The following is a 16,194-nucleotide window of genomic DNA, read 5'->3' as shown; positions in this document are numbered from 1 at the left end:
ACATTTTGAAATCCCAGTTTTTATTTGAGGAAAAATAAACACACAGAAGTTGGAGTAATCACACAAATATCATCATGTGATATTTAGTTCCTAAGCCCTTGTGGTAAGAAAGAGAAAAAGAAGACATATTGGTGAGTTAAAATACAGATAGCTGAATCTGGTTTCATAATACTAGATAATATAATAAAAAATTATAATTATGTGAAGGTGGTAGTCCATATGTATTTTACAGAATTTCTCAAATGCATTGAAAATAATGTATTTTGATATTACGTATCATAAATATATATATTTACTACATAATATATAAAACTTATATATCATATACAACCTATATGTATACTGTATATTTATATATGGTATCAGCTAAATATTTCAAAATATTTTGTATGTTTATTCTGTATATTTTCTGAATTCTATAAATTCACCATCCTCTACCACATTACAAATGGAAATACACATTAAACATCAAAACGTTTTTCCATTCTCACAGAATCATTACCTTTCATCAAATTACCTCCTGTGTACACTCTAGATTGATTAGTAGTTACTAATGGCTAAATATGGGGACAAATGTTTGCAAAGCTTATTTAGATATCTGTAACTGGTGATGACTCTAGAATGCTATATGAGACTTTTAATTAAGAAGAAAATAACTTACTAAAGAGAGGTCAGTTCACAACTAATGCAGTGCTATTTTGCTGTTTGCTAAGCTCTTTTTAGAATAACATATATAATTATCTGTAACAATTACACTATCAGAGGCAAAAAGGCTGCCACCCTATCCAATGAATAAACATACATGGACTTGTTAAGTTAACTGAAGCTAACAGAAAATAAGAGAGTGGTTAAGTGTAGTTGGGGTATCAAGTGTGGCCAGGTACAGAAATAGAAACAATTGGTTACAGCAAATAAAGCTTAAAAGGTAAGTAGATTTGTATTCTCAAGGCCCTTGTAAGGCAGGTTAAGGCACTTGCCATGATTCCATGGGCACTGGAGGACAAACAGAATGCTATATGTCAATGAGTGAAATGATTCAGTTCACTTTTTCAGACGGTAACAAAAGGCAGCACTGATAATGAATGACAGGAGAGACTGGAGTAACACTAGAAAAAGATCATGGAATTAACTTGAAGCAGTTATAATAATAATTAAAAAGGGAAGGGTAGGTAGGCAAGACATTTCAGGGATAAAAATCCACATGTCTTGCTAATAGATGTATAAAGCAAAGCAAGAGAGAACAAGGAACAAAGGATGATATGGGTTACTGCCCTGGGAATCACAGAGTAAGGTTATAGTTCTATTTATACGGCAACTCACAATTTACAAAACACTGTTATGTATACTGTATTCAATTATTTCAACAACCTTGTGATAAATCAGTATTATTAAATAACAAATAGAGTTTTTATAACAATCTTAAAAAGACTCTGAGCACTGCTAAATCATTTCTTCATGAGATGCTCTACTTAGCCTTTCCTTTTTCTCCTTATAAAGCAGAGGTTGACTTGGGTTCACCCTTTCAAAGATCCTATACTGTCTTTGACTCTCCCCATGTTACTACATAAGTGGACTTTTGCAATAGCTTATTCAATGGGCATGTGTAAAGTGAGTTGTACCTCTATGTCTCTGAAAAAAAAATCAGTAGGTAGTACTTCTGAAACTTTGAGGATATGAATCATCTGAGGATCCTGATAAAATGCAGATTCTAATTCAGAAGGTCTTGGACAGAGCCTGAAATTCTGCATTTCTAACAAGCTCCCTATGATGTCAACGCTACTAGTCCATGGAACACATTTTGATTAGAAAGGATGTAGATGAAAGCCATGTGCATATTTGTATCCACACACACTCTCATGCATACACACACCCAAAGTACCTTTGCTTATGCAATTGTGCCATTCTGGGACACTTAAAATGTATCTGATTTCCATATTAAAATTGCAGCCATTTTCTCACAGGTTTCAAGGTAGACAGTAGTTACTGCCAATTGTATATGTATTTCTTCTCAGTAATATAACTGCATTCCATTTCTGTCTGTATTGGCAAGCATTCCCCTAAAGGTTTCTAAACATATCAATGGTCTTTTTCAAGAAGAGATCTCATAAAGAACCACCTCATTGTTAGTTGTTCATTAGTAGTTCTTTTATTGACAACTTGGATGTATGCCTCTTAAGTTTGCAAGTATTTTAAAATTAAAATTACTTCCAAAGCATTTCAAATACTTCTTCAGGCAATAACGTCTGCTTGGAAGCAAAATTCTTAACTCTCCTCCCACAGGTCTTTGCTTTTATGATTTCATAGCCTTGTGGGTTTTCTTAATAGTCTGAAATTCCACAATATAATTCATGTGTGTTGAAACACATCTGAAATCATTGACACGCCTCAGGGTCTCAGAATTAAGCAACTATCAGTCTGTCCTCATGTAATTGGGTATGTTTAGGTCCATCTCAGAAATCCCTTCTTTCTTTCTCTTCCTCTTCCCCTCCACTTTCTCTTAGAGGAAACTCATTTATGGTTCAGACAAGATTCTCAAGGGACATATTTTTGGAAGTATCTATCTCAAGTCAAACTTCAACAGATGAACAATATCTGTACACATGACAAAGAGGTAACCTTGAAAGCAAGGGTCGATTTTTATGAGATTCTAAGCAAGAACTCAGCCACAAAGAAAGGCTTATGTCTGCTGCTTAGGCATTAAAAATCTTTTAGTCTCCTATATGCCAGAGAGCTATATGAGATGAGCTGAAAAATATAGGCTAATGGAGGCTGGCATTAATTTCTCAAAAGGTCTTGGGATCTTTTAGTTGGACGGCCCACAGATAGTATGTTGTCTAACTTCCTATTCAATTCGGGAATCCTTGACGCAGCCTCCTTGAGATTTATTCAAGGTGCCATAAGTATTTTCTGAAGGGGTGCGACCCTAGCTGGACAGCTCCAGTTGTTAACTTTCTGCAGCTGTGAGTAGCCACATGCATTCCCTCAAGCTGCTCTGATGTTTCCTACTATTCCTGCTCACCTCCTATGCTCATATGTGATGTTCTTGCCATTTCACTTTTACAGTGTTCATTAATTCCTATTTATAGATTTCAGTATTGCACAATGAGAATTTCTAAAACTACCTGAATTTAATTAGGAACTTAATACTCATCCAAATAGAGCAAAACCTGAACTTTGACAAATGTTATCAATACCAAAGACCACATCTCACCACTGTACTTCGAACTTCAGTGCCACTTTCAGTTTCAAACACCATACTGCTCTCTCAAGGAGTTTGATGAAGTCCATCTCACCATGGAATACACATCTTTTCCCTCCCAGTTTCAGATGCATCAATGAAAATTGAACAATATGCATCAGGCCACACATACTACTGGAGACCCAGCTGGGAATAGAGCCCAGGAATCTTGGCTCCCAGTCTGGTGTGCTTCTTACCACATGACCATCATTTCTGACAACTATAAATTCACATAGTACTCCTCCTGCTGAAACATGCAGGAGACAAACACACATCAAACTAGACTAGTCGGTGTATGTTAAGCAAGTTTCTAAACTGAGTAATATGTAGTTTCCAAGGTTCCTGTTGCCATGGACTGTGAATGGTCCACATTTTGTTAATGTTATCATGATACACGGTATTTCTGAGGGTCCTTTTATTACAAATTGCCCTAATAGTCACATTCTTGGCTCTTGTCTTGCCGGACAGATTTTGCTCCAATGGCATCTTTCTAAGAAGGCACTTCAGAATGTTGGCAGCAGCTGCAGCTGCTGTTAAATACTTCAGAGCCTCTGAGCTGTGCCCTCCAATATGCTTCCTGAGACGCTGAACTACTTGCTCTCTGCTTAAGATTTCAACTATATGCTTCTAAACCTGAAACAGATGTTATCTTGGCTGCTGTCATTTGTCCTAAGCGTCTCTATTTGCGTTATATACAAGGCAGGTAAAAGGCAGGTAAATTGCTGCCTCACTCTGTAGAGAAGGGGGGAAAAAGGAGAGAGTGAAACAAGAGAAAGAAAGAGACTAAATATACAAATCAGAGAAATAAAGCCACATGGAGACAGAAAGTGCAACCACTAGAGCATCTATTATCCTAATATCATATGCTATCGTCTGGCTACTACTCATTTGCCTGGCATTCCTCTTGAGTCATATTTGTGGCCACCCAGATTAACTGTGTGAGCTGATCTTTTGATTTAATATCAGCTTGCTCTTTTCAGCTCCCATGTCATTTACTGTCTTAAAAAATGTACTGCTTGTTACTCAGCCTTTTGTGTTTTCAAGAACTCACAGTTTTGTTTTTTTTTTCTCCTTCTTGTATGGGAACCAGGAACTAGAAAGCATTAAATGAGGAAAATTAACCACTCACAGAAAGGTGGAAGCCCAGAGAAAAAAGGGTTTGTCTTTTATGGTTTGTACTTTGTAAGCTGTGGGTGTGACTCAATTTCCTCACCACCCACATAAAAAGGTTGCCACCCAATCACTGTTTTTTCTATCCAAAACCCCTCCCCTTTGATTTTGGCTAGAAGAGACCCTAAGAAAGACTGCCCTTTCTGGACGTTGCAGACTGTGACATATAAAAGCTGTTAGCTGCTCCTGCAGCCAGCAGCACTCAAACCTTGCAGAGTTTTGCTCTCTGAGAGTTTGTAATAAGACACACTCCTCTTACAAGAGTTCATGCTACAACCTAGCAAAGAACTTTAAATTTTTGGAAGAATACTATATTCATTTTGGCATTGTGCAGAGGTAAGCCATTTAGCTCAACAAGTTTATTTTGCATGCATTGCTTTTAAAGTAGCTCACATTTTTATTATTTTTTTTTTAGAAATGAGATTGGATGATTCTAACTTTTTTGTATGTACTCTATCACTTGGGGTCCATATATATCTGGGAGACATTATCAGTACATTCTCTATTATTACCTGTGATGCATTTTTCCTTTTCACTCTCAAGATGAATTTCACTTCCTCAGATTTCCCTCTGAAAATATGCAGTAATGCATTCTGAGGTTCAGGTATTTTGGGGTAGATGGCTCACATTCACTTTAGGGTCAGTGGTCATCCTGTTTATTTTTCTCTAGCTATAGGAAGTTCCTTTTAGGGACCTGCCTCATAACACCATGTAAAATGCATAGAGGACCACTCCAGGTTGTCTCCTAGGCTTGAGTTCATCATTTGCTTGGATTTTTTTGAAGAAAATCAAATCAAGCAATGATTTTGTAATAACCTCTGCCTTGTTTTTTTTCCTTTCATAGACCCTAACTCTATCTTTCTGCTTTAAGGCAAAGTAAACTTGGTGGCCTCTCCCTCTCCACCCCTCAAAATGATTGCAGTCTCTGCCGTCAGCAGTGCACTCCTGCTCTCCCTTCTCTGTGAAGCAAGCGCTGTCGTCTTACTCAATTCCACTGACTCATCCCCGCCAACCAATAATTTCACTGATATTGAAGCAGCTCTAAAAGCACAGCTAGATTCTGCGGATATCCCCAAAGCCAGGCGGAAGCGCTACATTTCGCAGAATGACATGATCGCCATTCTTGATTATCATAACCAAGTTCGGGGCAAGGTGTTCCCACCAGCAGCAAACATGGAATATATGGTAAGAGAAATTCTGTTTTCTTTGAGTTCTGGGTGAGGACACTTTATTTAAATTGTATGTTAGACGAATCTAAAGAGCGTTTATATGTTAAGGGATATGGGGCTTTTTACACCTTTTCACTTAGGGAAGGTTCTTAAGTGCCTGGTAAACAAGGACTATTCCATCACAGATCTAAAAGGGAGGGGGGAAATCTGATTTTTTTGTGTGAGTTCCATAACCATTGATGAATCAGATCTTATATAATAAGCAGATAAAGAGTGGGGTATGTTGGCTGATCACATTTAGAAGTTCTGCTTAAAAAAATTCTCATGAAACTTTTCCTGTGCTTTGTTTATCTAATAGTCATAATTATCAGCTAAAGCATTTCTTGAAAATATTTTTTTTTAAATTATAGGTTTTGCATGGCTGATTTATTCTCTGGGTAGGTGTCTCTTCCCTTTCTTGGACAGAGTTCTTCCTGACAATAATCTATTTGTATTCTCAGAGAACATGCTGACTTTTTCCTCCTTATGATTTAATGCTTTGTCATTCAGATAACAGTGAAGCCAGCACACTTGTGCACTGTTCCAACTTGCCATGAACACATTCTTTGCTCTCTTTTAAAAATAAAAAATAGGCTCTCTGTGTTTGCTTAGAAAATTTTTCAAAAGTCAGTATTAAAAGGACAGACGTCTTTTTAAAGTTTATTTTTGGTTTTGAATTTATGCAAGGTTACGATTTAACTTCCAGCACCTTCCAAGAGCACAGCTTGGAGCCTGTTTAAGGCAATGAAGACCACTGATATGGTATTTCTAAGCTGGGGTGGGGGTGGTGGTACCACTAACAACTTTGTATAAGTGCTAATATAAAATTCTGGGATTTCTACTAGATTCTAAATTCACCTATCTTATTTAAAAAAGCTTTTAAAGTTTGATTAATTATAGATATCAGTGTCAAAAAAAAATAAAGACTTTTCAAATGTAAGAGAATCATGGTTCATAGAAGTACAATTTAGACTCTATGAAAATGCATTTTTCTATGACTTTTTTAATTAAAGAGGAAAAGAAGATGTCATCAATCCTGGCATACCAGGGGCAGTATAGTCTCATGATTAAGGATATGGACTCTGAAATCTAAATGCTTGGGTTCAAATCCCAGTCCTGGAATATAAGATGAGTGAATTCATTACCTAATTGTGTTTTATGTTCATCATCTCTAATATGAGGATAAAGGTGGTATCTGACACATAGGGTTGTTACGAGTTGAGGGGAAGGACAGTTAGACCAGAGCCTACAGCAAGATAATGTTCAGTAAACATTAGCTTTTATAAGTTTCTGTGAAATTATTGTGACAGGTGCCCAATGAAAACCCAATCAAGATCTAAAAATACGAACAGTTACGCTGAACAGGTGTTTCTAGAAGGTGATGTACGGATATAGAAAGGAGAGGAACAGACATGCTTTCAAATGTCATAAATTATGAGGGAAATATGCATAAAATGCTATGTGAGCTCAAGAGGATATGCTATCCAGACTGCGGCTTTAGGGAATACATCCTGGAGGCAATCACATCACTATTAGACTAAGGTGAGGATCAAGACACATGAACTTTGGAGAGGAGCTCATCTGGGTTGAAATCTGAACTCGGCGGCTTACTCTGTGGCCTTGTACAAGTTACCTAATGTGCATAAGACTCCATTTCCGTCTCTGTGAAATGGGAAGAACAATTTATATAATAACCAATCAATATATGATGTAATTCACTATTTTAATAATATTGAGGGAAGGGGGACCGTCAAGAGTAACAGTGGGGGTCAGCATAGTAGAAATAGATTTTAAAAAGCCATATTTTTCTAGTTATATTTTCCCCCACTGATCAAGAATTGATTCATTCCACATGCATTTATTTAATTGTTTCTGTGTGCCAAGGACTTGGCTAATTGTTTCCACAGATGATCTCATTTGATAGCTCACAGTTTCCCTATGAGGTTAGGGCTGTGAATTTCATTTTACAAATGAAATCACTTAGTGAGTAGGCCAAGGTGGTCTTGATAATGAATGGTATCATTGGAAGCAGAATTTAGGTCTGTGTCATTTCAAAGCCCATGCTTGTTGAGGAGTATCTTTTCATTTCCTAGATTTAGCAAATGCTACATTGGGGGAAACTGCTAGAAATGTCAGGCTATCTCTCTTTCCTCCTTTACAATGGAAGCTGAAATCATATAGTATTCATATTCTATTTGTAATTCCTCTCTTATTATTCACTTTTCAAATATGGGAGCTACCACATATGATTTATTTTGTAAGAATAAGATACAGCGCTGGTTACAAATGCTTTATAAAGCCTCCTTCACTTAGTAAAGTTAAAGAGAATAGTAGTCAGAATAGTAAGCTCTATAAAGTAAAATAATACTGTTTCAAATTATCATATAAATACTGCATATAGTTCATTCCCACATGTATTTATTCACTTAATATCTATTCAGCATTTTCTGTATGTTAAGCACTCTTCTAAGCACCAAGGATAAATTTGTGAAACAATAGACAACCTGTGGCCCCCTGGGTGGGGAATCAGACAATAAATAAATAAATTAATACATACTATGTTAGAAAGTGATAAGATAAATAAATAAATTACATAGTATGTTAGAAAGTGATAAGATTATGAAGGAAACTAAAGTAGGCTGAGGTTGGGACATTTAATAGTGTGGTCAGGGACAGGTTCACGGAGGTGTCCTGGAGGGAAGTGAGGGAGTGAGCCACATTCACAGTTGACAGAAAACCGTTCCAGATGGAGGGAAGAGCACAGGCAAAGTCCCCGGGTGGGTGAAAACTGACGAGTGCTGTGAGAACAACGCGCTCCATCTAGCGAACTCCTACGGCTCTCTGAGTAAACTGACCGACTGAAATCATTCACTGGATCCCTGATGCAGACTCAGAGAAACTTTGAAGAAAGTACAATATAAGAGGTCAGAGCAGGAATGTAAGTGACTTTAACCTTCAGGCCAAGAGAAAAATACAGCTCTCAGTTGGACACTGTTAACCTTATTTTAATTTGTTCAACATTGCTTTGGATTGTGAGCAGTTTGAAAGTGAGTTCAGTTCCTAATCTCTACTATGGACCTTGAAAACCTAGGACACTTATCTCACTGTGGCTACCAGCCCTGTGTTCGAACTGTCTGCATCAGCGGATGACATCACCATAGGAGTCTCACAGAAGATGCTCTTCAGCTCAGGTTCTTCCTAGTTGCACCAGCCTGACTTGCAATCCCCTTCATCCACAACTTTTCTCTCCGAGCCTTTTCCTGTGCCATTTCCTCATCTTCTAATGTCTCCTCCTTAACTTATTCCAGTATTATAATCCTACCCTTCAAGTTTTATATCAGAATGTTGTGTCCTTTACTAGTATCTTCTGCACTACAACCTTTTTTGATCTCTCCTTCTTTGGAACAGCTGCATCCCACATGTCTCTCATACTGCTCTCATCAAAATCAGACCTGATACCGTTATTTGTGTATTTCTTGCAAAGCTCCTAATGTTAAGCTTTCAGGGTGCTAAGTCTATGTTTATTTGTCTGTGTATCTCTATTTTCTTGGGAAATTTCTTGTGTATAGAAAATAGTCAACCATCATTTGATTAATTTAGTTGAAATCTCTATGAATTGTACATTTATAAGCTGAATCAATTTTGATATTATTATTTATATTTAAGTTTTTCATCATTTATAATAATATTTTATCTTGTGCACCTAAAATACAAAATAAGGTTTTCAAAATTCTAAAAAAAAGCCCCTTAAAATTAAGTGATGTTACCTTCTTTAAGGACTTGGTCATATCATCATGTGTTTGATTAAATTAACTGGGCACAACTGAACACCAGGGTGTTGACATTCATATTGTAGTTGTATAATATTTTCCTTGGATATATTGTCTGTGATTTTAGTAAAAAAAAAAGTACTTTGAAATATTTAATTTTCCAAACATTGTATCCTTTCAAAAAATAATAGTATAGATAGAACTTAATTCAAGTCAAACTTCTTTACTCTTGGCTTCTGTTCTACAATTAGTTTATTGACAGATTTCCAGAGCTCCTTGGACACCAGCTGTTTTTCATTCTTCCTAAAGGCAACTTAAACCATGACTCTAAACCACAAACCACACTAGTTTCTTAGAATAAAAATCATCCCTAAAAGAATGAAATAGCAAGACTCACGCATGGAGTAAAATTTGTAGGCTATTCCCTGAATTCAAGTCAATTGAATAAATAAATTTAGAAAAAGATGGAAGTCCTTCTGTGAGAGGATGAGATCCAAACATAATAGAAATCTTCATATTTAAAGTGTAAACAAACAGGAAAAGACAAGCAAGGGGGAACAAAAAAACTAAGCACATAATTTAGTGTAATACACTGCTGCATAAGACTGATGTAAGAAAAGAGTACAGAGAAATACCGTGGAGAAGTCAAAGAAAGAAATGATAATCTCTAGTTGGCAAAATCATGAAAGGCTCTCTGGAGGAGGGATATTTGAGACAGACGCTCAGGAAGGGGCAGGATTGGCTGTTATAGTAGCTAAAGCAATGCATGAACAAAATCACCAGGAGAGAAAAAGCATAACACATCAGCCATATTTTTGAGGATTCTGAGAAAAGATTGAGGATTGCTTAATACAAAAGCAATTAGGGAGGCCGAGGAGGTTTTAGAGCAAGGATTGCTTAATACAAAAGCAATTAGGGAGGCCGAGGAAGTTTTAGAGCATGATCACAGGTACATTTTAGAAAGATGGTGCTGGCAATTGATGGAGTTTAGACTGACAGTGAAGGTGACCTCACAGGTTGGCAACCACTGAATCAGCAGGGTCATTCCTTTAGGCAAAGGTAAGGAGCCAGATAACGATACCTACACACAGGGACAGGTATGAATAGCTAATGGAAATTGTTCGTGAGATATGTGATAGCAGCCTTCATAGGTGGTTTAGAATGGAAGAGAGGCGGGTGGGAGACAGCGTGAAGACAATGATGGATATGAACTGAACAGCTTAAAACTGACAAAAAAATAAAAGTGTAATGTAATTTCAAGAAGCCAAAATAACTATATTGATAATATGGCCTATTTTTATTTGTTTGGTGCCTGTAATGATTATTATTATTATGCAGAGCTAAGGGAGTAAGGCTTCCTATACTTTCCTGGAAAAGGGAAAAACACTAGTTACCAAGGCACACAAGGCAGTAAAATTACAGAAAGCATGACTCAGATGAATGAATGGAGAATAGATTAATCCGTTCTTGGAAACAGCCAATAAACTACTTGCCTACAATCATTTATGACTTAAGAGTAATGAAAAACTCAGATTTTGTTTATTTGAGCTTCACGTGGAAGAGAAGGTAGATAATGCGAACTACTTTTTCTCTTTACTCAGTAGTTGACTAAACACTTGCAATGTCTATCCTTATCATTTTTAAAAAAAATAAAACCATGGATTGTCCCAGATGGCACATTTCCTCTCATTTGGGAAGGATAACTCAATTTTCTTGTTATAAACATGAGAAATTTGATGTGTCTAACCTAAATTTTTTCAATGAATGCTTTTCTGACCACTAGAAAGCCTCCTGAGAACCGCTGCCAGCCAGCAGGCAATGAGAAAGATTGCTGACAGGACGGCATTTCTCCAGCACATTTGGAACTCCACATTCCTGTGCTCCTACATGTAGAACCTTTTAAGTGTTTTGGCTTCAAATGGAGACTGGGCACATTTTGCAGGAATTTTCTCCCAAGGTGCACGTTGCATAGTATTACTTACTTAGAGCTGCTTACATACGAGGGTTCAGCTCTCCGCTCACTTGTGGAGCCAGCTGAAGGTAAGAACATTTTGTCTGTGGTCGTCTTGGATCCAGGCTCTAAGAAGTGCCAGTGTTAAAGCTTTTAACATGGGGTGATTCAGAACATCACCATGAGCTGGTATAGGGAAGAGCTGTGAATCACACACAGGCTACCTACATGGTGACCGTATTCCTTAGTATCCAACACTGATTTTTTTTTTTGGTGGCAGATGATACTGGACCACATACAACAGTATAGAAAATAATTTTATTATAATCCTGCCCACTGTTTGTGGAGCCGAGCATGGTATCTGTCCCACAGAGGACACTCAGTAAAAACCTGCGGAACAACTGAATGAAGTCTTTCAACTTTAGCCAGGCATTCCCTGTAAAGAGCGCTTGGCTGTGGCACTCTGGTGGGCAAGAGTCATTCAATGTTCAACCACTCGTTCCACAGTATTTATTCATATACCTGGCACCGTGCTGAGGGACTCAGTGAGGAGCAAAAAGACACTTTTTGAGGAATTACTGTGAATTGGGCAAAGCAGGGAGCTGAGTGCTAAAGGGTACTTTGGGATCACAGGGGGCACACCTAGCCCAGACTTGGACTGGGGGTAGAGAGGCAGGGAAGGCTTCCAGAAGGAAATGATTTCAAATATTAAATACGAAAAATAAATACAAAGTTATGCAGGCAGGAGTTCGAAGGAGGGAACGTGTCATATAGGTGTGGAAGGGTGTTCTAAGGAGGTGCATAGTACATTGAAGGCATGGGTAAAATTCACTGTGGCTTGGCTCTAGTGTGTAAAAGGAAGAGTGATATTTAACGCAGCTGGGAAGTCAAGCAGACACTTGTTTGAGTTTTATTCTAAGATCAAGGGAAGTGGTTGAAGGTTTTAAGCAGGGAAGTTATGTTATTAATTTGCATTTCAGACAGGTCATTCTGGCTACAGATTGAGAAAGAGATTGGAGAGAGGCAGAAGTAAAGGAACAGTCAAGAGACCATTATAATGGTCTGGGTGTGAGATAACTGAAGCCTCATTAAAATTTAAGGCCATAGGGATGTGATAAAATGAATTTGGGGATCAAATCAGTAGAAGTGAGAGATTTACATGAGGAAGTAGAGTGAGGATTTATAAGAGGGAGCAGCCAAGGATGATGCCTCCAGTTTTGACCAGAGTGATTAGGTTTCTCCAAGTTGGATAACACGAAACACAGTGCAGGTTTCTAGTGGTCAGTAAGTAGCTAAAGGCTTCTCATCCGGGGTACACACCTACAGAGGCTGAAAAATGTAGCTAGTGTGTGGGAGGGAACATTCTTCTAACACAAAGAATTTTGGATGGGAATATGCTTCAGCAGTCAGAACGGACCACTTTTCATAATAGGGGAAGGGTAGTGTCATGGAGACAGCATGGATGGATGATTTTATGTCTGGGAATCTACTCAAGAATTTTTGCAAGAAAGTTTCATGTATCTTTTTTTTTAGAGTAAGTGCTGAGACTCAAATCAACATGAATCCACATCTGTTGCAGGGGTCTAGGTAATCCCTTTGGACCCATCTAGTCTTTGGGCACACTCAGGATAAGATTTTCTTAGACGCTAATCAAAGGACTTCAGAAAAATAGAAGCTGAGTAGTCTGGCTGGTCTGGTGTCCTGAACGGAGTGTATCTGAAAACCATTTAATAGTCAGTCAATGGCCATTAAATAGTTATGAACTTGAGATGTTTAATTGTCTATGAGAATTTCCGAAGAATAGTGTGGGAGGAAGGCAGGGACGATAAAGGCTAATAGCATAAAGTGGTCAAGAGAAATGTTTGGCATAAAATACATCATGGACTGAGGTTTGGAGGGATGGGATTTCAATGTTTCCAGTCTACATTATCCAAAGCATCTAAAGTCAGGTACCAAGCATTTTTTTTGACACAAATATGGAAGAATGCCCCCAAAAGTTGTGTTTAGATTCAACTTTTCATGACTCTTAAAATTTCACATCACATACTCCAAACTGAAACAGTCCAGCAATGTTGCTTAAGGACACAATATTTTTTTTCTCCTGCAAAGTGCATCGAATTCACATTTCATAATTTCATTAAATATGAACATTCTACCAAATCTGTCTCTGCATTCCAGCGAGATCATGTTTTCAGCAAGCAGTAGGTAGGCGGAAAGGCATTTGAATTCTTCTGACTAAGTGGGCAATGGTAAGATTGGGGGTTTGCATGTGTATCACAGGACAGCTTAATAATTAAGAAATCAGTTTTTAGGTTATTATACCAGTGAGTTGGTGAAAAAAAATTAACCATACACGAACATGTCTTCCTGGCTTATAATTACAGTATTAAATGATAGCTGATGGGTATTAATTTCCCCAGGAAGGACTATTGCTATAATCTATCAATAAATGGTCTTAACATTTAAAGATAAAATGTTAGAGAGGATTTAGGGAGGGGAATTAGTAAGTTTTAAAACTTCTGAAGTGCTCTCTAATTTTTATCTTCTGCTGTCTGATGTTATTTTTCCTGGAAGCAAGGTCTTCATTATCTATACACAACTCTGTTCCTGATTAGTTAGTTGCTTTGGGGTTTATCTGTTTTCACTTTATCTGATTGCCTGCTAAGTTGAGATTAAATCTTGAGGGCTCTTAAACTTCAGGCTGCCAGAGAAGGTGATCAAAAGTGCACCTCACATTGCTTTCCACTTTAGGCAGCTTTCTAGTTCATGGACCACCACCCTTCCAGTGCCTGATCCTTCAACAATAGTAACATCTACCACCTGCCCTCGAGTGTATGCCCTGCCCTAGAGCTGCGTCAGATTCTATTCAATTACTAGCTTGCCTAGCCGTCAGCACAGTCTTGTGAGATGGGGACGATTTTCCTCATTTAGAGACAGGAAATTTAAAGTTTGGAGAGCATAAGTAGCTTCACCAAGCTCACAGATCAATTAAGTCAAAAGGATGAGAACACAGTTCTCTCTGTGCCTTGAAAAATCGTACGATACACATTCTCCTTCAATGTGTGTATCTCCTGCTCTTGAGCTCACTGGCAAGGGAATTTCTCCATATGCATTTTATCTGAGGACATCATTGAATATTAGATAGGATTTCTCCATTTGGAATCAAATCTTGCTTCCTGCACTCTTTCTAACCTTGGCAACCACAAAGGAAAACTGTGTTATGATAGTGTTTCAAGTCTTTGAAGGCTGTGAGCATCCTTAGACCCTTATCCCCCAGTCACCCAGCTCTTCCTTAGCCTACAGCCCTTTTGTGTCACATATGTCTACACACCATCTCTCCCAGACTGTGGCCAACTTAGCCTATCAGGGAAGGTGGCACAATGATATTTGCTTTCTGAAAACCCTGGAAAAGGTAAGAAGTTGTGCCATTAAGGAAGTGGAAAATCAAGTTACACCCCTTGAGTACACCCACCCCTTATGTTAGACGTGCACACAGGAATGGTGCCAGTAAGATCATCTTGGGATTTGCGAGCAGTGTGGCTCTGAGCAAGGAACGCCTTTCACCAGGCTCTTGCCCTTGGCTGGGTTCCAACATTTGTGTGCTTTTCTGACAGTGTGGTGCCTGGAATTGATGTGACCCAACCAGTGCAGAGTAGCAATGAGAAATTATTCCCTATTTGTTCTGCTTCTGTGGATGTATCCTTATGTTAAGTTGGCAGATAAGGTAGCATATGCTCCTGTTGAGTCATATTACATTCTCATGAAGTAAGTTACTTGTAGATCAAGTGTCTATCTTAAATACAGGTTCAGTGCTATTACAATGGAAAGGGATTGCCTTAGTTTAAAAATTGTTTACATTCCCCCTCCCCCAAGATTTTGGATTCTCAGAAAACTATGTACATGTTACTTCTGATAGCTCAGTTAATAAAGCCATTTAGAGTTCCCTTGATTTATACATAAGCACCATGAACCTGATCTGTTCTCTCTGTGTTCATATCCACATAGTCACAGACTACAGGTTCCCTCACCCTGGAACTGTCACTCTCAGGATGAATGATGTTGTCTTATTTGCACAGCAACATGCAAGATGGTTTCTTCACCTCTCTCACCCATATTCTGTCTTCCATGAACACACAGAACAAATATCCTCACAGAGCTTAGCAGCCAGTGTCTGTGACAGCAAGACAGTGTCCTGATGAAATGCTAGGTTTAATTTTATCAAACCTTGGATCAGTATACCAGAGCTGAGAAGAAAGATTCTGATGTAAGTGCTTGTAAGTGAAAAGTAACTTCCAGAAATGCTCCCTTTTCCCCCCAAGCCTCTCATGCAGTGTGAGTCTATGGGGGAGAGGGAGTGAATAGGGGTAGGAAAGGAGAGGGGAGAGCCCAAATGCTCTGCACTCAGAATGACACTCCACCAAATAAGCTTTAGACAATTATTTCTAACCAGAAGGGCACAGAACCACGCTGTAAGCATACATTCAAGGTCTCCAACTCTGAAATTTTGATTTGATAGTCCCAGGATTGGGCTGGGCACCTGCCTTCACTAAAAGTTCCTCTGGAGATCCAGGAGTGATCTCCCAGGTGAGAACTCCCAAATGTGCTTTAAGGATATCTTAGGTCATGGTTCAGGACACAAAACTGAGCTGAGGAAAATATTCTGTGGCTCAAGTAATTCATTTATTTACCAAGAGCTTCTATCTGGAAAGAATTAATATGTTAAACCAAATGAAGAATTATTCCAGTGATAATGTCCATATCATCACAAAATTTCACTTGAATACTCATTCAGCACTTGTTTTCAGAAAACATCCTGTGGTCACTGTGGGTGGGCTACCCATGTCTGCAACAAGGACC

General features: G+C 38.2%; 1 protein-coding gene across 2 annotated transcripts in view; it reads left to right on the top strand.

The window, feature by feature from the left end:
* The first annotated feature begins 4,589 nt into the window (after positions 1-4,589).
* PI15 (peptidase inhibitor 15) overlaps positions 4,590-16,194 on the top strand; it is a 31,102-nt gene continuing 19,497 nt past the window's right edge. Inside the window, exons 1-2 of one of the 2 annotated variants that reach the window (XM_006185861.3) lie at positions 4,590-4,744; positions 5,280-5,593. In XM_006185861.3, the coding sequence (XP_006185923.1) occupies positions 5,321-5,593 (273 nt within the window). In that variant the 5' untranslated portion in view covers positions 4,590-4,744; positions 5,280-5,320. Of the gene's footprint in view, positions 4,745-5,252; positions 5,594-16,194 lie in introns of both variants that reach the window. The other variant, XM_032469917.1, reaches the window with a different exon arrangement.

The sequence above is a fragment of the Camelus ferus genome, chromosome 29 (genome assembly GCF_009834535.1).
Source record: "Camelus ferus isolate YT-003-E chromosome 29, BCGSAC_Cfer_1.0, whole genome shotgun sequence".
Lineage (NCBI taxonomy): Eukaryota > Metazoa > Chordata > Mammalia > Artiodactyla > Camelidae > Camelus > Camelus ferus.
Note: the sequence above shows the minus strand (reverse complement) of the source record. Positions and strands in the feature narration are given on the sequence as shown.